Source organism: Saccostrea echinata, unplaced genomic scaffold (genome assembly GCF_033153115.1).
Source record: "Saccostrea echinata isolate AGI-Se365-2 ecotype Australia unplaced genomic scaffold, CSIRO_AGI_Sech_v1 ptg000009l, whole genome shotgun sequence".
Classification (NCBI taxonomy): Eukaryota; Metazoa; Mollusca; class Bivalvia; order Ostreida; family Ostreidae; genus Saccostrea; species Saccostrea echinata.
Genome location: NW_026889758.1, coordinates 20,626,198 through 20,653,608, shown reverse-complemented (window position 1 = coordinate 20,653,608; position 27,411 = coordinate 20,626,198). Strand labels below are relative to the sequence as shown.

Here is a 27,411-nt window from a genome sequence, read left to right as displayed (position 1 = left end):
AAATTTATGTCCCTCGAGATCAGGGATCATGTTCCAGGGTGAGGATAAGTTGGTCTTATATTGAGAAGTACATGACACTTTTGAAAATCTGAAGTTGGAAATATCTATCAAATAAACTGTTTATGTGAATATGATAAATTGTGAGATTCATGACCCCTAGCCCACATATCTGGCTCCAGCATCGGGGCTTTGATGGTCATACATTAAAAATTGTGACGCTTTTTAAAAATTTTCTTCTTTACCCATTGACATGTATCAGGCTTAATCTTTTAACAAAATTATAAAACTGATGCCCCCGTGGTCTAGCTTTAGGGCCCCAGTGTGGGAGCTAGTTTGTCATACATGTACAGTCAAACCTTGTTATCTCGAACTCGAAGGGACCATGAAAAAACTTCAAGATATCAGAGGATTCGAGATATCAAGGGTAAAATACTTAAAGAATAAGTGATTGGGACTTACAAATCACTTCGACATATCCATGGTATATGAGATATCAGTTTTCTAGATACTGAAGTTCAACTGTATATTGAAATACACCTTTGAAAATATTTACTTATGAACATCTAACAGACAAAATAATTTGCACATCAGTCTCCTTCATAATTTTATAATTTATGGCCCCATGGTCCAGGCAACGGGGTGGGGATAACTTGGGAATTTATTGAAAGTTCATAACATCTCTGAAAAATAAGCATGACATCTAGCAGATAAATTATTTGGATGATAGTGGATTTTAATATAAGCTAGCCCTCTACAAAAATCAAAATTCATGTCTCCCATGACCAGGGATCAGGCTCCATGGTGGGCTAAGTTGGTAGTACATGAGTTTATAAAAATTTATTACACAGTTCCTTTTTTTTTCTTTACTCCTGAACTACTACAAGAAGGGCTGTTTGAATGTACAAATGATTAAATAAGAGTTCTACCAATCTGTAAATTTTTTGTCATATAAGTCCATGCCAGTTGAAGGTCTGAAGTGCTTACAGCCTAGGAAATTCATGAAACTCGGGTGACTGTCAATGCACATGGATCCCTTGTTACATTGTTACCTTATTTTCTTTACTCCGTAACTTCAAGGAGACATGATGCCTTAATATGAAAAATGATTATACAGTCCTCAAAACATTGCTAAAATTTTGTCACATAAGTCCTTACCATTTCCAGCTGGGCTCAAAGATGTCATAGTCTGAAGAAATCCATGTTACTTAGGTGACCATCAAGAACGACAAGACTCGTTTTTATTTTATTAACCAATTAATATAGCCAGTTGTCAAAGTATCATATAAGCAGAAATTTTAGCGAGGATTCAATTTTGGCATCTTTAGCAAGGATGTTGGGATCGCTAAAATTAAATATCGCTAACAATTTATTCTGCATTAGAGGTTACCGTTATCTCTCTGTGCACCATATAATCGTTAAAATTACTTCTCGCTAAAATTAAAAACTGATTTTTAAGGATAAATCGCTAAATTTGCGTCCCGCTAAATATTCCACTTAATATACAGTAGTGCAATTATAAATAAATACATTTATTGACAAAACAGAAATCTCAGTGTCTCATATAAAAATGTATTAATGTATACAATGATTTCGGTCCAACTTAATTTAACTATAAAATATGAAAGCAAAAAGCAAAATTTAACTATAAAATATGAAAGCAAAAAATGTAAATGAAAAACATCTAATATTTATCCTGATAATAATTCTGCATTCCTTGAAACCTATTGAGCATTGAAAAAAATACAAATTATCATACCTATGCATGCATCAGTTGTACAGTGTATATATTTCAGAATCTGTTTGTTTAAATGTAAAAACTGAATAGATAAACTGTAAGTGTAAAATAAAACAAACATTTTTCATTGAATAATGTTGCAGCTTATGGCAGCTTATGGCAAATCTAGGAAGAGAACATGTGTACCATTGTCTTCTCTTTTCTGTATTGCTATGCCTATTTAGGGTGGAGTCGAGGGGCATATCTCTTGGTATGTTAATGTTATGAAAGTTTAGTCTTTTGTTTGACATTATGGCATTTCAGTGTCACTAAGGTCAGAGAGGTCACCAATCTCCTCCTCGTCTCCACCAATGGCTTTCCAGAATGCCAAGGTAACCTACCACCAAAAAAAAACTACAATAAATACATGTCTCGCATACTTGACAAGAAACATTTGACAAAATAAAAGAACAATTAAGTGGTTATATTGTTCTTTATAGACCCTTGAGATTAAAGGATAAAAATGTATACAATTAATGACATAATTTTTAGAGAATACATTCATGTATTAAATAATTTTTTTTTCCTTATTAGCACAATTAAACAAGGATATATAATAATATGCATATATATAATTTAATTCTAGTTGAAATGTCTTATTGATTTGATAAAAAAAAAATAGTTTTTATCATAAATAACCTGTGTACATCACAATATGACTTTAGTTAAAAACGTCAATTCATTGGACATTACATGTAAATTTATTTTTGTACATTTTAATTCAATATTTGAGATAAAATCTTTTAATTTTCCTCACTTAATGGAATAAAATCAAATTATGAGGAATGAATTTTTGAAACGTTTCCAACGTTGAGCTCATATAACCTGGGTTGGAACAGATTTATACACAGTTTTTATAAACAGCTTCATGGTTCATAAAGCATTAAGTGCCCTAACCCCGATTACACTAGAATAACTAGGGTATCTTTTAGGGATGGGTATCGAAAAAAATTTCGTACCGTGATATATCACGATTTTTTCTCCAAAATATCACGATAATATCGTGATATTTTAACACAGAATTTTTACTAGAATTTCTAATGAATTTCTATAATATTTCTTACAAATACGCTGTAAAAACATAACTTCACTTTTTTCATTTTTTTAAATATAATATAAAGCATGTTTAGATGCCATAGTTTAACTTTTTTCAACATTTTTTAGACTTCCTGTTCTTATTTCATAATTCAAAGAAATAAATGAATTTCTTGAATTTTTAATTATGTACCAAATACCGGTATTTTAGTCTCCGTATCACGATACGTATCACACAATAAAAAATCACGATATACCGGTATACCGATAAAATCGCGCATCCCTAGTATCTTTTATGGTAAATTCATTCTGTAAATATTTACCTGCGTAATCTCAAAACTTACTTTTTCTGCATATTTTTTCTTCTCTTCCTGTGGTAGGGACTCAGCTTTTTCTGAAGGAAAAATAATTTGTCTGTTTATAAACTGAATTCAATGAAGTGCAAACTAGAGCTTTTTACTACTCATTGACAAGTTATTTTAAGAATTATAATATAGTTCATCAATATGTCGAATATTCTTACTCTTCATTGATATCTATAAATAGGTACCTTTCATAAGCCTAAACTTGGAGAAAAGTTGTTCAAATGATTCCGCTTCCTCCTCTTCTGAACACAGAGACTCCATAAAGGCATTGTCATTGTCAGGAATTAAGTCTTCTGTTAAAAAATATTTAAAACATATTTACCGGTACATATTTACAGACCAGAACAATCACAGATTGTGATTGAACACTGACACAATACCATCATAGATGAGCATATTTAGAATTATACACATAAATGTGCAATTTTTAGTTAGATGCATAATGTTAATATCACATAATATTTCTAATCATAACTGAAACAAGTCTTTGTAGTTCATAAATATATCACTATGTTTTTTATGCTAAAGCAGCATTGCCTAAGAGTTTGTTATCCTTGGTTGTAGAATGTGTGGCTGCCTTCTCCTTGTCAGGATCTCCATGTGCTGATTTTCCTGCTGTGGGGTGTGTTTTTTCTGGATTTTCATGTGCTGATTTCCCTGCTTTGAGGTGTGTTTTTTCTTCCAGCTGCCCATTTGTCTCTTTTTCACATTGACCAGATTCCAGTGAACCATCTTTCACCCTTTCTGTTTTTAATGAAGAGTCATCTCCCTTGGAAGGATCCACCAAATCTTGCTTTTTCTTTGATAAAGACTCCTCCTCCATTAGTTTCCTCATGTATGGACTAACTGTGTGTTGATTCTCTGAAAAACATTTTCTGCAACTTAAATGCATATTTACATTTTAGACTGGATGAAACGTCCTCCAAGTTAACTTGGAAATGAATTTTTGTAGTATATTACAAAATCAGACTCATGAAAGGTCTTCTATTATTGATTCATCTGCATTACATGAATAGCATCAAAGCTTTCAGCAGAAAAAGGGTAAACTTATTGTACACAGCAACATTAAAATGGTTGGTAACTGTTATTTGCAATATTTACATTTGCTGTTTTAACTAAGCAGTGAAATTGATCTTAATGCCATTTTCGTGTACAGTCACACGTATATGACATCACAATGATGCAATGGATATGTAAAAAAAAAAAATAACCATATGGGGCAGCAAAAAAATTCAAATATTGAGTGTATTTTTGTTCATTTTAAAGCATTAAAATGTAAATACAAGCAGATATAAGGAATGTTTTTCAGTTTTATGAGAGTTGTTGGTGTGTAAATCACAGACTTGCATGTAGACATTTTTTTCATGAAATATGCCTATGTGACAAGTCTGTGTGATTTAGACACCAACAACACTCACAAAGCTAAAAATCATTCCTTAAATAAATTGGCTTACCCTTAAGAACCATATCTGGCCACATATGGGCATGAAGAGCCTGAATAATTCTTTTGATGCCTGTAGTCTCCTGAAAATCATCTGAAAGGAAATGATTAAGAAATGAGATATCTTGTTTACTGTTTCCTTGACATCAGAAATTTCTGAATCCACTTTTGTCACCTACCATCTTCATCCTGTTTCACTTCTGGTTCTAATTCCACTAATTCAAAGTCATTGTCTAAACACCATTTCTGTATATTGTGTCTATGAGTAGCTAGAATATATAAGTGTAAATTTTTAAAATAGCACAATCCATCAAAATAAAAATCATTACTATAGATACAAACTCTAGAATACAGAAAACTTTTTTGTGAAAACAGTTCTTCCTAATTCTATATACATAGTGTTGAATTAAAAATTGATAGTATTGTACATTTTCTCACACAGCCCTGATAATTACAACCAAAGCAAAAGGAAAAGTTCAGTCCATACCTTGACTCTGAGGAATGTTTCTGCATACAAGTAACTGTATTGCTGGTGATATTTCTTCTAGGTATGGCAACCATGCTTTTGCTAAGTCAAAGCTTTCTGGCTATTAATTTAAAGAAAACTGTGTATAAATGTTACTGGGTAAGTCAGACTAAATGAAAATTTATACATGTACAATTTTACTTTGAAAATGATGCCAGCATTTTATTATACATGATTACATCAGGCTTTAATAACTGATGTGTGCTGCCATTACCTGGCTTGCATTAAAATATATGACTGCAGCCTGGACACTTTCAGCAAACTCGGCAGTTCCAACAGTCCGCTTCCTTGTTGTACATAACTTTATATCCGCAGTATAGTACTTTGTGTCAATCTTCCAATTGTAACTAACAATATCTTCTATTTCCTTATTACTTGTTGGTAAAATTTCAACATCCAAAATGTCTAGGAAAAAATTAATTTAATGTCTTTGTATGGTTATAAACCAGAAAATATCTTTAATGCACTTACTAACAGGTGTTTATATAAATATACATGTATTAATTTTGGATTCCAGTATTTACATACATGTATTATGTCCCAAATGTATACAATATATGTTCCAAAATTATCAGTTTAAAAATTTTTCAACATACAAACAACAAACGATATATAGTTGAACTTTGTTATTTTGATCACCAATATCTCTTATAGCAGGGATATGTCAAACTCGACTTTGTCAAGTTGAGCTAAAAATATTGATTTTTACCAATTTTGAGACTAAAAATAGAAGTAGAGATCAGTCATATTATGGCAAGACACATGTTATAGAAAGCCTAGTGTCTGTTGTCATCAACAACTTCACAGCATTGAAAATGTGAGAACAAAATTAAGAGACATTTAAATATGTAAGACAATGAATACTTGTTGTTTATTCTTTAAAACATTGATTAATATTTCATGAGTTTGAACAAGCAAAATACGATTGATTGATTGCATGTTGTTTTATGTCCCATTCGAGAATTTTTCACTTGTATAGAGATGTCACCATATACCGGTGAAGGACTTCAAATTTAGACCTTTACTCAGCACTCAGGGCCATTGAGCAGTGAGGGTTCTTTATTGTGCCAACGCCTACTGTGAGACAGGGCCTCGATTTTTAGTGTCTCATCCAAAGGACCCGCAACTTTCACTTCAAAGTGCCGAGCGTTTGGCGAAGGAACAGTTGTTACCCGTTTTTTATTGACTTGGTCAGTCGCGGCCCTGATTCGAACACACGACCTTCTGATCATGGAGCAAGCGCTCTACTGACTGAGCTACCTTGACAGCCACAAGCATAATAGAAACATCATTTGTTGATATGATGGGAAATTTGATCTATTTCGATGCTATTTTTCCCAACTGAATCAGCATCGAACCATTCCCACTGAGTTGAAAAAAATTACTACTGTAGCTTTTGCACCTGAAGAGACAGGGCTTTCATATTTCAAATGTACATAACTTGTGACAAGACCTTTCCTGACGTACCCTGACCTTTACCTTGAAATTTGACCACCTTTAAATAAATTTGACTTTAGACGCAACTTTTGCACCAGAAGAGAATAAAAACTTACATATTTTCACGTGAGCATGTGATAAGACCTTTCTGAATGCAATTTTGGACCACATAACCTTGACCTTAAAGTTTTATTTTCAAAGACTTTAACCTTGGCCATATCTTTTGCACTAAAAGATAATACTTTGAAAATATATATATATATTTTTAGTATGAGGGATTGACAAGAAAGTTATAATGATTCAGGGGGCCTGGGTTCAAATCCTGGTCTGGTCTGACATTTTTCTCCTTTCCTATTACATTGCCATGTCCTGGAGGTGACAGGTGAAAGACCAGTCAGGGAAGAGTCTTGGTTGGTGTCTTCAGGGGTGAAGACCTTTGTGAGGGAGGATATGAAATATGGCGATTAGGCAGGTTCAATCACCTTTGGCCAGATAGCTCAGGTGGTAGAGCTCCTGACTAGTTATTCAAGGAGCGAGGGTTTGAATCCTGGTCTGGTCCATCACATTTTCTCCTTTTAGTTAACTCAATTACTGTTAACACCTAAACAATAAACCCTGAAACCAGAGGGGCCACAGTTCTCTAAATTTGCTTGTTAACTAGTAGTAAAATTTCTTTTAAAAAAAACAACAAAGTATAATGGGGAGAGGCTATAAAAAAATAATTAGATAGACAAGTGACATTTCACAGATCGATCTGTATGGTCAGATCTAATCCGAGATTCCTCCGATTCTAACCCCTGCTTTTATATTTTGACATGTGCAGGTCAAAATATAAAAGCAGGGGTTAGAGTCAGAGGAATCTTGGATTAGGTCAGATCTAAGTAAGAACTTGATATTATTTTCTCGCATAATCACCGGTGTAAGATTGACTTGTCCGGTGTGAGACAGCAGTGTGAGATTTTTCTCTCTTACACTGTGTATTACTACGCCGCGAACGATAACGTAAACATTCCGTCTTTATATAAAGAAATTGTAACAATGTTAAAATATATTACATATACTTAAAATGTTGTCATTTAACTTATTAAGATAAACTTATTTTCATTCAAAATATTGTCGTATTTTCACTTTTTAAATGGCACTATTTTTAGATCGCGGAAGGATTCTTCTTGAATGAATGTGTACGCTATCGGATGGATAAGTTTTTTATTCCCAGTTTTTATCTATCTAATTAATTTACATGGACTGAAATTCATTTTATCAGTTTACACTATGTGTAAACCATTTTCAGGTACGCTCTCTCTGATGGTGTATTTAGAATTTTAATTAGATGGAAAATTAAAAGAATATATTTTTAGCCCTATCATGGCGATGTCATTGACAGGCCGTTATTTTGGATAAAATAATGCGAGAAAAATAATCATTCATTACTCACTCGTGTGGGAATAGTGAAATTCCACCTCGGGGCCAAGATTCACGGTCTAGGACTCGGCAAAGCCTCGTCCTAGACCGTGAATCTTGTCCCCTTGGTGGAATTTCACTATCCCACACTCGTAGTAATGAATGATTCTATTAGTCCTAAATGCTTCATAAACACAGTCAAAATATATCACCCTGTCTATAATTCTAATGAATAGCAGTTATCTGAGACATAAGTAATGATGTTATTTATGTCTCTGACATATACGTCTTAAAATTGTCTAAATTTGAGAGAGGAAATTCGGTTGACTTACATCAATTATAATATTGCCACTGTCAATTACCAATTAGTTTGTTAAAAATGTATATAAATGAATGGTATCTTCTTATAAATTTTACGCACAATATATTTACCTTTAATTAACAAATCTGGATCATATTGTGTACAACACGATGTAAACAGTGCCGAATTGGTGGACATAATTTAACCGGAAATGTGTTGAACGTCATCGATTTCGTTGTTGTATGTGTTGCTGGAGAAACAAACATGGCGGGTTTGCATGCATGTTTACCATAAAAAGGGGTTACTTTTAGGTGTCAGTACCAACCCCTGGTAATATTATTTTGCAGACAATATGACGGAATTCGAAGCAAGACCAGAGGAGGTCGGACAGATCCTCCTAAAGGTAATGCACTCAATTCAAGGACTATAAGAATAGACATCCCACACATTGCATCGGTCAGGTCCAGCACAATACCCTGATAAAGGTATATAGCTTGATAAAGCTATATAGCTTTATCAAGGTATTACAAATACCTTGATCAAGGTATTTTATGTTATGAAAATACAAAAAAATTCTTAAAAAATTAAATTTAAAAGTCGAATTATGAGTTGTGGTCAGTGTGTTCACTAGCGCATGAAAAGTACACAGGTATCAAAAAGAAAGCATAAAAGAAGGTCTCCTCACAGGACATGCTTTTACACTGATTTTTTTGTGTCTGAGTACTTTGCATGCATGAATGAATTAGCTGACAACAACTCAGAACTTGACTGTCAGTATTTATTTTTTTAAGGATTTTTTTGGTATTTTCATTACATAAAATACCTTGATCAAGGTATTTGTAATACCTTGATAAAGCTATATACCTTTATCAAGCTATATACCTTTATCAGGGTATTGTGCTGGACCTGTCGGTTGTTCACAATTCATAGTGCTAACTTGAAACATGGATATATATATATATATATATATATATATATATATATATATATATATATATATATATATATATATATATATATATATATATATATATAGAATAGAATTATTTGCCAATCATGGTCCCACTGGGGGCATAACATAGATACATGCATAATTTGTAACACAACATATCATGGCAATTTTTTTATAATAATCTGACACTAAATTTGCCCTTTCACAATAACCAGGGTACTACTCTTTTACATGGCAAATTATAACATTTGACAAAGTTTTTGTTGACAGATTATTAAATGACATGTTATTAAACTATTTCTTTTACGTCATATTTCATCAAATCATATCAATTTGCCCTGCAAAAGAGCAGTACCGCAGTTATCATGAAACAGACTATTGAATAAAAATTGATTTAGTATTAATTGCTTGAAAGTAAAACCTTAGTTTCTTGGAACAAAACCTCAACAATCTCTAAGGCTGTCTAAGGATGTAAGCTTAAGAGGAACTTTAACAGTCCCCAGATAAAAACGCGCTAAAATATATATCAATGTATATGAGATCATGTGAGATATCAAAAAGAATTAAAAGTACAAGGTTTTTGGCCTATCTGACCCCAAAATCGAATTCTAGGGTTAAATGTTTAGTTTGAAACTTCTTTTTTAAATGGAGTTCTTAACCCCTTGTTCTCTAAAAAAAATTAATAAATATTGTTTATTCAGTGGAAAATCAACAAAAAATAATTGTCGATGAAGCGTGTGCAGCTCATGCTTTGTGACAATTCTTAGCCATTTTTTCATGTAAACAAACCAATGAGATGCCATTGAAGTTGAATTGAGATCTTGCAAAAAATAAGATGCAACTGAATTTCTTAATTAATCTGAAAGAACAAGACACTAACCCTAATCTCTCATATGCTATGTGAGGACTAACCCTAATCTCTCGAATGGATGCAAGGCTAGCTTATCCAAATCAGTCAAATAATTGTGCAAAACTAACCCTAATCTCTCAGGTGTGTGCAAGACTAACCCTAACCAGTTGAGTAGTGTGCAAGACTAACCATGCTAACCCTTTTGAGTTGAGTGATGCAAATCTTATAGTGCAATCAGCGTGCAGATCTTGTGGATCTGGGGACTGGTAAAGTAAAGTCTATCTGCTTCAGGTGGTAAGGAGTTCAGATCTTGATTCCATCTAGAAAGAACAATTTCTGATATACTGTGCTCCTGGCATACAGTACAAGAAAGTTTATCCTTGGAGAGATGGTTGGTATCAGGAGTATAGATGGAATGTCAATCAGCTGATACACAATCTGGTACACATTCATGATTTCACCTTTTCAAATGGGTGATACATGTACCTCCTATTTGAAATGAATATCAAAATGAATAGGTGACATCATGTACACCTTACTGAATAGGTGATATCACCTACTCAAATGAGTGATACATGTATCATTTATATGCATTTCTTACTAGATTGATTAATAAATAGTCACTCCTTAAAGCTTTAAAGACAATTATTTCAATCTCTTTATACATATAAATAATTATAACAAAGGGAAGGTATTAATAAATATAGCAAAACTGACTGAAAGTAAACCAAAAATATATGTACATGTATATCTTTCCTGGGGACCAATAACAAATATTTTTTTTTCATATTGTCTCATACTATTTCAAAAGGGAAAAGGGCAGGCAAACTTTGCCCCGTCAATACAAAATGTCATATGGAAATTCAATTTGTTGTAGGAACTCTAGCTACTCCTTTTTTTTGTATATATACTATATAACATACCAACACTCTTTCCCATTGGTGCCAAAAAAAAGAGGTTTTCTGTATCAAAACATGTACATGTAATAAGCTTATTTGATCATTCAGTACTGAAATAATACAGGGAAAAAGTTGTATCATGTATAACAGAACAAAATCTACCTCTAAATTATGGAACGATTACCAGTATTTCTGTTTAGTTTGAGATTTATATAATACATGTATTCATGTTTTTATGCTGCTACTTGAATACATTGATAAGATATATTCCACTGAATTAAAATATGATTAATTACAATGTATTAATTTCATTACCTGATTTAGTTTTTTTTAAATAGCTAAAATTGAGGTTTTCTGATCAACGTTTCAAAGACATCTATTTAGTTATTTTCTATTAACTTTTCACATTTTCAATTTTTCTCCAAAAACAAGAGTGCAATTCAAATAAAACTTCACACAAAACATTCATTAGGTAAAGAGAATTCATGTTTACTCAAAGAAAGGCACACCATGTTCTAAACAGGGATAATCAATAAATGGTAAAATATGATGGATTCATATCATATACAGTTGAACACGGATATCTTGAATACCATGGATATGTCGAAGTGACTGGGAAGTCCTTACCACATGTTTCTTAAGTATTTTACCCTCGATATCTTGAACCCTCGGATATCACAAAATTTTTTCTAGGTCCCATCAAGTTTGAGATAATGAGGTTCCTTAGTCTCAACCTGACTGAGCCAGAAAAAGCACTTATGCAAAAACTTCTTTACATTGTATAGATTCAAATTAAATCATGTCCCTTGGGACTAGGGTCACAATTAACATTGATTGTTGGATTGATTTATGTTGTTAAAGTCCCATTGGAGAAGTCTTTACTCATATCATCTGTTTAAGGTGAAGTACCTGCTACAAATTTTCACCTATGCATGACACAACAATAGAAGTAAGGGTTCTTTATCATTCCAATTTAACACCTACCATAACACTGAACGTCAGTTTAAAAGGTCTCATCCTAAAGACCTGTGACTTTCACTTCTAATGCTTGGTGAAGAAACAGTCACTCCCAATATTAAATATCTTAGGTTTGAAATGTGAAAGAACATTTACTTCCTACTTTAAATATCTTAGGTTTGACATGGCACCAGGAATAAGAATCCAAACCCAACTTCCCCATAACAAATTGTGCATCCAACTGGTAGGCTTAACTGTGACTGGTACTGAAATGGGTGATAATATAAATCAAATTTACTTTGGTTTCGCATTTACTTAGCAACATATAAAACTCTTTATCACAATAGAAAAAAAAATATGTGCCACAATAAGTTAAATGTAGATATCCTCGGGGAGTTGGTCAAATCATAGTCCCTTTGACTAGGCTGGGACCACAAAAGAGGGACATATTTTTACATGGAAATTTTCTAAAAATCATCTTATAAAAATGGCAAGGATTACAAGTACTGGTAGTTATATTTATATGCAAGCATTCATGCATAGTGTTTAGATTCAAGCGTCTTTCAAATCATAGCCCCATGGGGTACAACATGGGAACAAATACAAAAATAGATGATAGGATACAATATATAATCTAGGCATAATCCATCAGTGATCTTGGGTTTGAGTAAGAGCAGGCCGGGCCTTCTCAGAAAAATATTATATGATAAACCAGCTTTACATACTCTATTATTACTCTATTACTATACTAGTACTGGTTGTAAGTACAGTCAAACCTCGTTATCTCAAACTGGATGGGACCAAGAAAAAACTTAATGATATCCGAGGCTTCGAGATATGGAGAGGATTACTTAAAGAATAAGTGATTGGGACTTCCAATTCCCTTCAACATAATTATCCATGATATTTGAGATATTGGTGTTCGAGATACCAAAGTTCAACTGTGTTAATGTTTTGGATATATCACATTTAAAGTCTTACCAGAGATAATAACCATGCACCAAACTATGCCAGACCAAAAATCCAAGCCAGAATTCTGTGCATTGAAAATAAGTCTCACAAAGGCTTGTCATCTTGAGAAAGTGGAAAGTTTATGCCACCAGATCTAGATTGAAAAGTCACATTTGTGTATCTAACTGAAATAATAAAACACAAGAAAAGAAGTCTGGGTTTTTGTGATTGATGTCATCAGCGATAATATTAAATTGTGGTATTTTTATTTTATAGAATGACTTGTATGAACAGAGTCATTTGAATTTGTTGATCTACTATGAAGATGACTAGAAATTCCCACATAAATAAGACACTAGCTCCATCTTGTCAAAACATTTTTAGGTATCCAAAATCCAAATGAACCACCACTGAAGGTGGATTCATGGTTTTAAGAATCCAGACTCAGATTTAAAAATCTAAGTACAAGAAAACAGTACTGATTCAAAATCCAGATCTGGTTTCTTTGTACTCAAGCACACTGTCAGGCTTAAGAAAGATGGATTGGAATGTTGGAAAGTTTTATATAGGGATAACTAGATCTGAACTGTACGTAACATTTCCCCCTTACATTAGGGGCCTACCGGTATACAGATAAATGTGCATCCTCATTTAAAAAATAATAAGATTTTAGCAATTTATATTGTCAAAGGTACATAATATAGGTTTGAAAATCAGTACATTAACTAAAATACTGTAAATATATTATAAATATCCAGTGATAGTTTATTTTTCTTTAATTAAACTACTTAAATCATTAATTTTCTCCAGAGATATAATTTATCATTTTTCAATTATTGAGTGTCAACCATAAATTCTTTGCAAGCCTTTTGAGATGTGCAATAAAGCATTGATTTTATTTCAGATGGACCATTTTCATGATGTTCATATCTTGATTGATTTTACTTTAATGGACAATTTGCATGATGAAAATTTCTTGTAGCCAGACAGGAGTGAAATGTTATGCTAGTCAAATGATTTCTACTCAGTCAACAATGGCTTGTGTCTCCTTTTCATAATAAGCTGAGGACCATTATATTTCTTGATCCATATTTTTAAATAACCTGCATGAGGTAGTAATAGAATCATACTCCGGTAGGCATTTTGTGCTCGCCTTATATCCTATTAAATGCTATTTGTTTGTGTTGGTATTTTAAAAAGTTTTGTGACCTGTGATAAAACCACTATTGATCAGATATTTCATTTACCCAAAACATGCCAAATTTGGATGTCATTGATCAATATTTCTGCCGGTATAAGAAGTTTGTGGGTTTGCTTAGAGACGCAAAGAGTTATCATCTACCTATGTACTCATCTTAGAATTTTTGGACGGTTTGATTTTTATCATGAATTAATCAGAAAACTGTATGTGTTTCATTCACCAACTTAAATGAAAGGAGAAATCAATTTTTCACAAATGCCTATATTTCCAAGGACAAAAAGTTGGAGTCCTTTAATTTTTTTATGAGTGGATTTGAAACTCTTGGATTAACATTTATCTTCCTTTGATAAACACCGAAAAACCTTAATTTCTCTCATATTAGAAGTTTTCCATTAGGTTAACTTCACTTATAAAGTTCCTTCATTTTTGCTGATCATGGTTGAATTATATGTAAATCATCCCTTAAAAGTGTTTTAAATATTCAATTTGTGTTTGCTGATGACAAAATGAATTGAGGGATTGAAAAAGTGAGTGTTCCTTTTACTGGAGAGAGTATTTGAGAAAAGATGAGTGATATTTGGGGTGATTCGCGGAGAGCCACCCTTCTGCCAAAGTTGAATGATACATACCAAGATTTTTCTCAAAGGGAAATAAATGTGTTCAAAGAGGAAGTTGATTTTGATGGTGGTAACCATGTTAAAATGCCTGTAATATTACAAGGGGTAAGAAATCTCCTAGCTTCTTTCTGGTAATACTGGTCAGTGTATTTATACCAATTTTATAGACAAAATAAAATTAGATAAGATCGAAATCTGGTCACTGATTATAAGGAAATCTGTTTATTTCAGTAGCAAATTAATTATTTAGAATTAAAATTCAAATTGAGTTCAAATTTTCAGCTGCTTCTTGCAAATTAGGAAAAGAAATTCTAGGTTTGTGTGAGGATTTATTTATGAATAGGCAAGTTAAATGTCAAATTCTTGGACATAAATTTTATATACCAGTACTTGGCATTTACTCAACCTAGTAATATCTAAAAATTGGGTGATAGAAGGAAAGTACTATTAAAAACTTGCTTTTAATGTTAATGAGAAGTTTAAAAACCTCTCATTAAAAGCCACCATTTACTTTAGTTCACATAAGAATTTTAATTTCAATCTCATTATCAGTGTTAATGTTGTGATGAATTTTTTTTCTTGGTTCCTAAACTTTTTTTCTGAAATAATGATTATATATGAATATTTATGTCTGCTTTTTAAATCAGAAACCATTTAGATGACATTTTATGACAGTATTCTTATTTCCAAAATGGAAATGAATACCCTGGTATATATTTATTTTGACATACTTGTGCACATTATATTTTCAAATCATAAAATGAATTACAAATTATAGCATACTCATAAATGGTAAACACAAAGACCTCAACAGAGTTGCACGCTTGGTTTTTTTTTTTTTTTTTATCAGCATATAGAATTTCATTTTTTAACCTGACAGGGAATTCATGACTACATGCACTTAATTGTAATAGCCAGGTGTTACAATCTAATTATACAAATCCTTACATCTGGTTTGACTGTACATGAAGGAATTTATTAAAAGTAAAATTAATTAAAACCATTATTTTGATTTATTTCAACTTGTCATTCCAGGTCCAAGATGACATTCGGATTTTACGAGAACAGATAGCAAACAACAAAGGGGGGACAATCAGCATCAGTGATTTGGAGTCTGCCTTGGTGAAAACAGAGGAGGGATTGCAGGTAAATTTTCTTATTTATCTGATAATGTGATATCAATTACAGTAACTTATAGTCTTACATTTAGAAATAGTAACAAAATTAATTGATGGACAACATTAAGACACTGACAGTTGTATTCAAGATTCGATCCTATAGAGCTACATTTAGGATGCTTTACTCGGTAAATGCACCACTTTGTAAAATGTAACTTTATTTTCTGATTACTTTCTGAAGGCTAAAACAGAGCAGGTGATTAGTCAGTATAATAACCAGGTGAGGACTTTACCCAACCAGGAAGCCAACCGATTCGACAACAATGTGGTTGCTATCGAGACAACATGGGACATGCAAAGTCAGAAGAGTGCAGACCCTCGCAAGATATCTGCTCGTTTCTTGGGAAGGTAACATAGCACACTATTTTTCTAAAGTTTCATAAGAAAAAGCTTAAACTATTTCAGTTTTTGGAATGGAAACTAAAAATCTGGATATTGATTTTGTAGAGAGAAGATGCGGCAGCCACAAGCTTCCCGCAGTAATGCTCTTCTTCCGAAAAGACAGAGTGTCCAGATGCCAGGACCAACACCAGGTCAACAGGCCAAGCACATGCTGACCTTGAGGGCGGTCCTTGACCCCCACAGTAACATGAACAGACAAGCCCTTAATGATAACTTTGGGATCCAGCTTCCTCTGATTAACACCAAACAACACTCCCGACCTTCCTACAGCAAACCGATCGTCGGCACTACTATAGAACCATTGGCTGTACTCCCAAAAGCCAACAGAGTTGATGCCCAGGTACTCTAATAATGTTTTGTATTTATAGAGAACTGAATATTATAGATTTCTGAATAGGATCTCTATGCATATTTAAAAACAGTCTGGAGCATATTTACTTAATACTTCAGGTATGAATTGATTTTTTGTAAGTTCATTTTCAACATAGTTAATGAATATTTGACAATTTAAGTTTAATGTTACTGATATTTTATCTGGTAGCTATGGATAGGAACTAAAATAATTGAACTTAGCTTTGCTAAGTCTTTTGAAATTTTCCTATACATAATTAAGAATTGTGTCACAACTGCATTTAATACCTTTATATGTATACAATATTCAAGGTTCAAAATATTTGTACAGAAATTCCAAAGTTATAAATGATGGATATACAATGAACCTTATGACTTACTTTGAACACTTGCCATCTGATTGTAGCTTGCACCACCCCCAATCTCCGAGGAGGATGCCAGAAAGGGGATAATGAGCTTGATAGAGAGGGGTCTGATTCCCCCAGCAGCTCAACTGACACTGGACCCTTCCCCTGTTAGAAACAGGATTGCACCCCTACACGAGCCTCAGGTCAAACACAAACCCCCACAACCAGGTTAGATCATTGTTAAAAATAATATCAATTCAAACGAGCCTCAGGTCAAACACAAACCCCCACAACCAGGTTAGATCATTGTTAAAAATAATATCAATTCATAGATGTACCAATAAGAAAATCAGCTCTTAAATATTAGTGGAGTAATTGGCTTATGTTCTACTATTTCTGCATATTCTGTTAAAATATGAACATTTTAGTGAGAACCAAAGTGCTCATGATTTAAAATTGATTCTTTTGTACCATCACAGAAATATCAAAGTCAAGATTTTAGTCCATTTCAAAAAAAAAAAGGTTACTAAGCTCTCTTGTCTTATTCCAAGCTTGGAATTTTTTTTTAAAAGATCAAAGATTATAGCATATTAGATAAGTATGCTATACTTTTCTTCTGCTTGGTCATTTATAAAGAGTATAAGAATAAAAAATTCTTGCATTACCCAGTACACACAGAGAGAAAATCAAAGGAATTTCAAATTCTTATGTACAGGTAAAAGTAGTTACAAATGTAATTCCATTATTGACTTGTGAATCCATTATATCATACAAGGGATTTAAAAGCCTCCCCACCTTATAACATATTTTTAGAAATGGAAGGAAATCATTAAACAGACTGAGATCAGGTGTAATGGATATTTAAACCTTAATTCATTTAAAGAATAAAGTGTGATCCAGCTCTGGGATCTACACATTAGAGTTATATAACATTTCTGTATAGAATCAGACAGGTGTATAGATTATCTTACTGATAATCTTTTGATAATAAATCTTTGTACAGATCGAGCTAGGCTCAATCTTGATAGAAATTTACTGATACATAGTTGAAATGACAATACACAAGTTACATGTATTTTAATGTCTGTATTTGTAGAATTTAATATTTTTTTTCTTTTTACATTTTGGAATTATCAATTTTGATAGTTATAATTGTTGAATTAAGTTTATTTCTTCAGATCCATATATTTAATGTTTAGTATAACCGAACTTATTTCAGTTAAAATTTTACACTGTGCACCTGTCAAGTTTCTCATTTATAATATACATTAATATTATCCCTCTTTGGATAAATAGATATGCATGTTTTGTCCTTGGTAATTCCCAATCACAGGATTTTGAATAGGTGGAAATATTAAACCTTTCTTTCATGTGCATTTAATGATCTTTGAACTTGCAAATTATTCAATGTTTCTCTCATTTTTCTCTCTAAAAGAGGGAGAATAAAGGGAATATTAACCCCCAAAAATAATTTTACTCTGTACAGTAACACTATAATTTCTAAGTAATAAAAATGAATGTTTATAAAACCAAGGAAATCCCCCTAGTAAGTAAGGACAGTGACCATTAATTATTGTAAACATTATTCCATTCATACAGAGGCAGTATCACTACTGTCTGGAGTCAAGCTTGATCCGGCTACCATGAAAAACGATGTCAGCAAAATGCCAGCAGTACCACCGCACCCCAAATCTGCCTCCAGTAGCATCACAGATACCAGAACACCGTCAGCTAAAACTCGAGTCACCTCGTCTTCAATGCCCCAGGTTAAAACACCAGCGACACTGAAAACTTATGAGATGCCAATACAACCTCTGGTATGTTAACAGATTCCGCTCACGAGATCGAATCATTCATGTAACATATAACTTCTCAGAAAGTTGATAATTTTTACCCATTAAGTATCACTGCTAGATTATTAAATTTTGATGATTAAACATGCAGCTCACTTGGATTTAAAAAAAATCACTCAAGTAAGAAACAACAAGTATTGTCATTTAGTTCTAAGAGCACTCGACACTGTGCAGTAACACGTATGCATGAACACCATTGTTTTTTTCAAGGGAGATATTTTAAATCTAGATCCTAAATATTTTTCAAGAGAGATAAATCATATATTGCCTGTTTGTTTTTCCTAGGATGCATATTATGGGGTGAGAAAAAGTATTCCAACCAACCAAACCTATAATATACTAATTAAAAACAGCTCTTATGTTTAATTAGATACCTTTGTAATCCCTCTTGTTCAAAATGATAGTATTAATTTTCTGTTTCCTATACCCCTACATGTAGATATAGATTAATTGTCTGTTGTAAGCATGTATTCACCACATTGTATAAGCATTTTCCATAATAACATTTTCTTACCATGTCTTTAAACATGCATGATTTCCCTTCTCTTCAAGTCTTAGATGATAAAATTACAGTCACGGTCCAATTACTCAGATTATTTTAATTGAAACAGTTACTGTAAAACATGCAGGATATTTTGTTGAAGAATTTAATGTACGTGAAGACTACTGTAGACATACATGTATTTATTCAGTAACATCATCATCATATCATAAATCAGTAAAATTGGATTTATACTGGTAATGCATAATTATTCAGAGGATAAGATATTATACCAGGTAGAACTAGTAGGAGAAACTGAATCTTCAGTGACATTATTAATGAGGTCAATTGTGATGATATTTTCAGCCAGACCAAAAGGAGGTAGAAATATCAACTTTGATGGTTTCCCAAAAAAAAAGCAAAAAGTCTGCTTAAAAAAACAATACAATTAGCTCTTCCTTGGGAAAAAAATTAATCAAACCAGGAGGGCAGTTAATCCTAAGTTAGTAATTCTTTAAATGGATTTTGTTCAAACAACTTTAAGCAATTTCTTTCTAACCATGATGGACAGTGAGAAGAAGCAGACTTTTTGTCAGGTTCTGGTTAGATCTGTTGAACTTTCACGCTGGTTATATTCAGTTACAGCACACATTTCAATATATCTCTTGGTTTGTGCTTTAATATCTTGATTTTCTTTTCTTTTTTTTTTTAAAGAAGTGGAATTAGCAGGTGGTTGTGTTAAATATGAAGCACATCTTGGAATAGGATTGTATTGGGACTGATAAAATCTTTTCTCTGAATTTAGGGAATCTTTTGATGGGTTAAATACATGTATATACTCCTCATTTCACAACAGCAGCTAATTATAAAGAGTTAATTATCTGTAAAATTGCATGTTTTTTTTTTCATTTCCAAGTTAATAGTAAAAGAAAAGACCATTACTCCTGTAATAAGTATGTGTCATGCCAATACACTGTATTCAGAAATTTTATCAATTAACATCTGCATGTACCTAAAAGTTAAATATTCAAGACTTAAACAAATGATGTTGCATGGTCTTATAAACGTCATGTGCACATGCCTGCTGTCAACTGAATGATTTTCCATTTTTATCTACAGACTATGGATCAGTCTTTGCTATATTTATTTTATTTGCACCATTTTCAAGTCTTTTATATAAGCTATGGACTTACACATGTCTGTAATTTTCTTGTTTTCAGAATGCTGTTCATACAAACTTTATCATTAAATAAATAAATTCATACATTGATTTAAGTAATTTTATTTTTCAATGTTTTTATAAAAATATGTTTTTTTTAAATATTGCATGTCATTTCAGTTACTCTTCTCTAGATTGATATGTTGTAACTTTTCTAGCCCCCACCCACTACCCCAGCCAGTGGTGACTTTAAGCAGCTGTCCCACAGATTTGCTATCCAAAATGGACGCACCAGAGACAGCTCATCAGAATTCATTGCATTCAAGCAACACTACTGCCTTACATGGGGAAGGTAGGCCCCTCTTGTTCTATGGACTTTTGCTCTATTACTGGACTTTAAATTTGAAACCTTTGTTTTGAACTGAATACATATTTAAGATTCATCAGGTATATGACATTCATAAAAATCCATCCATTTGGTACAAAAAATATCTCCAAAGAAGATCACTAAAATGTTTCATTTCTTACTTTCAGCATTGTTACTATGATTAAACACATAGAGAAGATGCTGAACAGCTACACTATTCCAGTGGCCTTTGTCAATGGAGACAGGTCTGTCTTTAAAATTAAATTATCAGTTAACTAGAAAATTCACAGAGATTCCAGAGAATATAATCAATCAAAATGATGTAAAAAATTTCAGGTTAGCTGACTTGGCTATGGAGTTTGAGCTGGAGAAGCCGCCGAGTATAGATGATATGTTAACTGTTATCATCAACAGGGAGGATGTAGAAGCCTTGATAGGGAGACCTGTAAGTTACCATACATCAAAACACCAAAATACATACTCAAATATCTATAAATATTTCATATTTTTATGCCCCGCCATGAATATGGCCGGGGCATATAGTGTTTGTCATGTCCGTCTTCCGTCCTTCTGTCCTTTCGTCCTTCCGTCTGTCCTTCCGTCACACTTTGCGTTTAGCTCTGTTCAGAGCTCAGTTTCAAAGAAACTATCCAAGATATTTTTATCAAACTTCATATGCTGATAGATATTGAGGAGAGCTATGCAACTGCATCAACTTTTTTTGACCTTGACCTTTCCTTTGACCTTGACCTCACTTTTCTTAAATTAGTGTTTAGCTCAGTTTTAAAGATACCATTCAAGATAGTGTTATCAAACTTCAAATGCTGATACATACTGATGAGAACTATTCAACTGCATCAACATGTTTTGACCTTGACCTTTCCTTTGACCTTGACCTCACTTTTCTTAAATTAGTGTTTAGCTCAGTTTTAAAGATACCATTCAAGATAGTGTAATCAAACTTCATATGTTGATACATACTGATGTAAGCTATTCAACTGCATCAACATTTTTTGACCTTGACCTTTCTTTTGACCTTGACCTCACTTTTGTTAAATTAGTGTTTAGCTCAGTTTTAAAGATACCATTCAAGATAGTGTTATCAAACTTCAAATGCTGATACATACTGATGAGAATTATTCAACTGCATCAACATGTATTGACCTTGACCTTTCCTTTGACCTTGACCTCACTTTTCTTAAATTAGTGTCAAACTTCATATGGTGATACATACTGATGTAAGCTATTCAACTGCATCAATATTTTTTCACCTTGACCTTTCCTTTGACCTTGACCTCACTTTTCTCAATTTGTGTTAAAATATTGCATTACTAATATACCCTCGGCGGGGCATTCATGTCCTACGGACATATTTCTAGCTCTTAATCACATGAGACAAAACAAGACATAAAAGTCAATACACACAGCTTTTTAATCAGCTTCAATTGTTGAGCCTTGTTTTTATGACACAAAAATTGGCAGTTATGTCAATGAATGTCTTTGTGTGTTAGTGTGAGATATGTTAGAGACTATACCATGAGTAAAGATTCAGAAATAGTAGATGAAAATGCATTCCTTCAATAATTATAACTACCTGAGTTGTCCTCTGTACCAAATCTTGTTCTTTATTAAACAGGGTCGCAGATTCAAAGGTCCACGTGGAAAGGATGTTGCTGCCACAAGGATCCAGTCATCCTGGAGAATGTTCAGAGATCGATCAGAGTATCTGGAGTACAGAAAGAGGAAGTGGGCCTCAGGTGTCATAGCAATATCCTGGATAATGCATGTCAAGATGTCAAAGGTCAAGATCAAACTTAAGGAGTCAAGAGAGGAGCATCTAGAAAACTTCAGAAGAAGAGCAAGGGTACCTAAAAATGTTCCTTATTTTATAGTGGCTGGCAATCTTATAAACATTTTACAAATCTATACATAATTTGTAATAAATGAATTTACTTGTGTAATGGGCATAATTATATCTGTGAATATCTTCTTCAGAAACTTGCAATGTCCTGGGATCGAATTAAACAACACCGTAGGACTGTTATACACATTCCATCATTAGGCCTTTCTCAGGATATAAGAGACAGTATTAATGAGTTTGGAATCAGACAAAACACCCAGATGGCTCGTCTTTGTGATATCAGAGGTATAACAGTTTTAGGAATGAAAACATGAGGATTTACTAGGGAAACTGTTCTTTATTTCCTAAAACTTTGTTTATCCCATGCTTTATTTGAAAAATAACTTAACTTTTTGGTTACACATATTTTAAATGAAAAAAAGGTCAGCAACATCATATTTTTATTTTTCCAACATAAATACAATTTTTTTTAGATCCCAATGTAGATGTGATTTTTGTGTCTCCTGTCCCCCTGAGTGAGGAGACTTTACAGTATTACTCTAAGCTCTTGGGACTGAAGTCTGCGGTGGAGTCTGGGGTAGTGGAGGATCAGTGTGATATGGGGGAGAAATACAAAATCATTGTCCCGGAGGCCATCAAAAGCTTCCCTGTAAGTAATCAAACAAAACAAAAGCAGCTGAAAGCTATTGCTTTAGGTTTAAGTTAATAATTTTTACAAAATAATTGATGTTGAGATGGACATTGGAATAGGTTTGAAAATCATGGGCTTCACCGTAATATTGTTCCTGTGATGTAAATAGTGGCTTTGAAAGGTGAATTTCTTGTTAAGTTGACTTGTCTTTTAACAAATTCTCTAAGAAGCAAACTTAATACCATATTCTTGCCAGGCTCACAGAATGTGTTTGTCATCCATCCTGAAGTACAGCCCTCGGACACTGAAGCGTATTCAACACTTGATCAAGGGCTGTGATGCATACATAGTGACAGGGGTACCTCATAAGGATGATCTTGCCATTGCTGATTATCTTGATGTCCCCATCCTCTCCCCAGAACCAGAAGTGGCACATCTCTACTCCACAAAGTCTGGCTGTAAGAGAATATTTGCTAGTGCTAATGTAGAGGTCCCACCTAGTGAATTTGATGTTTACAGTATTGGTCAGGTGAGTGGCAATTCTATTATTCACACCAATTCCTAGACTTGCTTCAAAAGTAACACAGCATGAGATGAGCATTGAATAGCATCCTTGTTCACTTAAAAAATGTATAGCATAAATAATATACAACTATTGGTGCTTTTCTTTTTTCTGATTAGTTACACGAGTGTCTAGCTCAGTTAGTAACAGAGAACTTGACGGTGAAGCGATGGCTGTTTAAGCTAGATGATGGCTATGATGGAAGAGGGATAGGTTACTGTGATATTGCTGAACACTTAGAGTGCTACCAGTGGGCTCTGAAGGAATCACGGAGATACGGGGAGAAGTGGAGTAAAAAGTGGGCTCAGGTATGTTCTGTATTCCCCACAAGTTACAAAGGCTGCATAGAATCACATAAGTTGATTGGGATTGTATTTACATTCGAAATTTTTACTTTATTTTGACAGGAAGCAGCTTACATTAAGATCCATGCAGAAATCCCTGATGTCTTGGCTAAGCATGCTAGACCTGTACATTCAGAACTGTATGAAGATTGGTCAAAATTCTTGGATGCATTTTTAAGTCAGGGTAATTAAAAACATTTACCATCACTTCATTGAAAAGTTTAAGTATGCTCATTTTGTTTCCTGCCATGCTACATGTATGAACACTGCTGTACATTACAGGTGGTGTAATTGAGGCCACCCCTCCCTCAGACAGCATCACTACTTTGACTGTAGACATGTTGATTGAGCCCACAGGACGGGCCAATGTCCTGTGTATGGGGGATCAAATCCACGCCGAGACCCCCTTTTCCTGCTGGGGTGTTTCTATGCCCCAGTCGTCAGTGGAACCAGATGTCCTCAATGCATCATGCAAAAAAGTAGCAGAGGCCTGCAAGTCAAGAGGCATCATTGGTTATCTGTCTGTTGATTTTGTCACATTTATTGATCCCAAATCTGTAAGTGGGAATTGAAATTCTTTAATTCACTTTATTTCAGTAAATTATTGGTTAACTAGTAGCAATTGTTTACCATAAAATATTTATTGTCTTCAATGGCTGACGGTAGTTTTATGCCATGTGCATTAATTTTTTTTTCTTTTGACAGAATGATCAGAAGTTATGGGCCTTGGATCTCAGTCTCCACTATAGTGATAGCTTAGCAATGTTCCAGCTGATGTCCTATGTCAGTAATGGCAAACTAGACTTAAACACTCATACATTCAATGTACCACCACCCAAACAAGAACAGAAGAAGCGACGTCGTAGATTGGCAGGTCAGGAGGATGAACAGCCACCCAACACAAGTCGATACGCTGTGATGAGCACGCGACTTCTCCACACAAATCTGGCTGTGGTTCACTACAGCGTATTCTTCCAGATGTGCCGAGCACATGGCATTGGATATGATATCAAGGTATGCTCCAACTTTTACAGCCATTAAAATTCCTTTAAAATTTTGTAAAAACCATTGGAGTTGTAGTAGGTGTAATGTGCATGATTGTGTTCTCATTTTAGGAAAAACAAGGCACAGTATTTACCCTCTTAGATAGTTTCAACAGGGAGAATTTGGGAATGCTGTGAGTATTGCTTAACTGTTGTATCATTAGTTAAATCAAAACAAATGTTGATATATCATTGTACATGTATATGAAATTGGCATTTTAAACAAAATTTAATCTCATTGCAGAACACTTGGTGATAATTTACAAGGAGCACTAGCCACATTTGCCAGAAATATGTCTATCATCCACCAAGAAATATCAGCACCCAACATGCAGGGAGAGACTAATTTCAAGGTAGGAATGGTCCCATTCAATATTTACTTAATATGTATCACTTGTCAGTAAATTAGAACTTCTCAATGTACAAGATTATACCCATGAAGTTCTGTTTTTATAGCTTGCAATAAAAGACATTGAGAGCATTCTAGGAACAACTGTAGAAAATGCTGAAGATTCTGAGGTAGCCTAAGTTAATGGTCCAAGTCTTGTGTAACTTTTGTGAATTAAAACAGCCAAACCTGTTTGCTCTTCTGAGGGACTCTGCTCAGGATCTCCTACTAGGATTTATTAGGAAAATGCTTTACTATAAACTGAATGATGCAATTATTTCTGTTTCTGATACAAACATTGTAAGATGTATGAAGTGTATATTAATTATTCTGTATTTGTATATGTATGCCATACTTTTGTTGACATGGTCAAACAGGAGAAACAGCATATGTGCTCATCTTGATAATTCTGTGAATTGTTGTACATTACTGTATGAATTGCATAAATGAATACAATGAGCAAAGAATTATAAATACAACTGTTTACGATAATTGTAACCATCTTAATCTGTTTTAATGCCCTTAATGTTGAACTGATGCTGAATAGTTGGCAGCCCTTCATAATGTCCTTATTTTGTGATCCACCATGAAAAGATACAATCATGGAAAATATTCAAGTGATATTTTATTTTGTCACACCTTATAAATGTCCCTCTTTGAACTTTTTAATCCGTCCATCATCTGGTGCTGTTTAACTCTAGATTTCTTGTAAGACAGAAGTTTTCTGTCATGTGGAGATTTTTCCTTTTTATAATTGCATTTGAGGAAATGTGTCTCTGTCTGGCCAGTGTTGCCAGGACATATTTCTGTTTTGTAAATGTTGCAATAACTTTTACTAAGTCTGTGATATTTTTGTTCATTATTTATTTGTATGTTTGTCTTACAAAAAGTATATGCAGGGTTCAACAATTTATTTCAACTTATAAATTGAGTAATTCAAGATTAAAATTTTTTTATAATCTGAAACATTTACTTTCTTTACAAAGACTGCTGGCAATTTTATTGTGTAATTAATAAATCCCTAGGACAACATCTAAGTATGTGAAAAATACTAGCATTTATTATCTTTTTTTTTTATGTGTATTGTTGCACATAAATTATTAAATTATGTAATATTTATGCACCGTTTTGGAAACGAAAGAATTTTGAATGAAGTTGAAATGTAAACTTACAGGAAAGCTTGTAAACTGTGTCCTCTTTTTGACTGTATTGTTGATGTTTATTATCTGTATTCATAATAAACTAAGAACTGACTCCCATTTGTTTACCTTGACTACAGAATAATGTACAACAGAGTAAAACACCAACATAAAATTGGGGAATATGGATATCACATCTGTGTTTTATACTTACATGTATATCACCTGGATTCCTAATTTAGCAACTTGCATTCCACCCATAGTGCATTTATTCATGATTACTACCTTCAGTATATGCCATAAGTGAGTCATCATGTACAACAATACATTTCAAAAGCCAATTTTTATAATACCTTTATATTGTGATTTTTTCCCTTGATTTCCAATTTTTTCTTTTTCACATAATTAAGCAAAGATGTTCAAAATTCCCAGTTGCTATGCAAATGGAAACATTTATCATTGAGAATAATTTATGAAATCATCATGTCAAAATTTTTAATCATAATACACTATAATTTGTTAACAACACTGAGTCGTAGAATTTCAACTTGGCATTTGATATGTACGTGTAATATCACCAAAATCCCATAAAGAAAAA

The 27,411-nt window shown here is 33.2% G+C and overlaps 2 protein-coding genes across 7 annotated transcripts; one reads left to right on the top strand and one right to left on the bottom strand.

Annotated features, from left to right (window-relative positions):
- Window positions 1–1,231: 1,231 nt before the first annotated feature.
- Window positions 1,232–8,531, bottom strand: LOC133181995 (alpha- and gamma-adaptin-binding protein p34-like). The gene is made up of 9 exons (XM_061316684.1): window positions 8,412–8,531; window positions 5,356–5,546; window positions 5,103–5,202; window positions 4,795–4,884; window positions 4,629–4,709; window positions 3,712–4,035; window positions 3,360–3,467; window positions 3,154–3,203; window positions 1,232–2,111 (listed from the first exon to the last, which is right to left on the bottom strand). Exons 1-9 carry the CDS (start codon window positions 8,476–8,478, stop codon window positions 2,025–2,027), a joined length of 1,098 nt encoding a protein of 365 aa, XP_061172668.1. The 5' UTR covers window positions 8,479–8,531; the 3' UTR covers window positions 1,232–2,024.
- Window positions 8,532–8,586: 55 nt separating this feature from the next.
- Window positions 8,587–27,101, top strand: LOC133181991 (IQ domain-containing protein H-like). 6 transcript variants are annotated; one of them, XM_061316680.1, is made up of 22 exons: window positions 8,587–8,683; window positions 15,743–15,853; window positions 16,067–16,233; window positions 16,333–16,627; window positions 17,045–17,213; window positions 18,585–18,802; window positions 19,124–19,138; window positions 19,686–19,700; window positions 20,697–20,830; window positions 21,013–21,090; window positions 21,182–21,290; window positions 22,482–22,709; window positions 22,841–22,991; window positions 23,180–23,355; window positions 23,594–23,866; window positions 24,019–24,207; window positions 24,307–24,427; window positions 24,526–24,800; window positions 24,949–25,257; window positions 25,359–25,420; window positions 25,531–25,639; window positions 25,743–27,099. In XM_061316680.1, exons 1-22 carry the CDS (start codon window positions 8,633–8,635, stop codon window positions 25,812–25,814), a joined length of 3,327 nt encoding a protein of 1,108 aa, XP_061172664.1. In that variant the 5' UTR covers window positions 8,587–8,632; the 3' UTR covers window positions 25,815–27,099. The 6 variants fall into 6 exon arrangements, with proteins under 6 accessions (XP_061172664.1, XP_061172665.1, XP_061172660.1 ...); XM_061316676.1 differs by lacking the exon at window positions 8,587–8,683 and adding an exon at window positions 14,652–14,812 and having other exon boundaries at window positions 25,743–27,101; XM_061316678.1 differs by lacking the exons at window positions 8,587–8,683; window positions 19,124–19,138 and adding an exon at window positions 14,652–14,812 and having other exon boundaries at window positions 25,743–27,100.
- The last annotated feature ends 310 nt before the right edge of the window (window positions 27,102–27,411 follow it).

Bases quoted from the DNA above. Each gene is read 5' to 3' on its own strand.
- LOC133181995 (XM_061316684.1), bottom strand. From the start codon at position 8,478: ATGTCCACCAATTCGGCACTGTTTACATCGTGTTGTACACAATATGAT. The intron at 4,885-5,102 runs GTATGGACTGAA...TATATATTCTAG, and splicing joins AAACATTCCTCAGAGTCAAG to CTACTCATAGACACAATATA. The intron at 4,710-4,794 runs GTAGGTGACAAA...ATTTCCTTTCAG, and splicing joins AGTGAAACAGGATGAAGATG to ATGATTTTCAGGAGACTACA.
- LOC133181991 (XM_061316676.1), top strand. From the start codon at position 14,657: ATGAGTGATATTTGGGGTGATTCGCGGAGAGCCACCCTTCTGCCAAAG. The intron at 21,291-22,481 runs GTAAGTTACCAT...TTTATTAAACAG, and splicing joins AAGCCTTGATAGGGAGACCT to GGTCGCAGATTCAAAGGTCC. The intron at 25,258-25,358 runs GTATGCTCCAAC...TTCTCATTTTAG, and splicing joins GCATTGGATATGATATCAAG to GAAAAACAAGGCACAGTATT.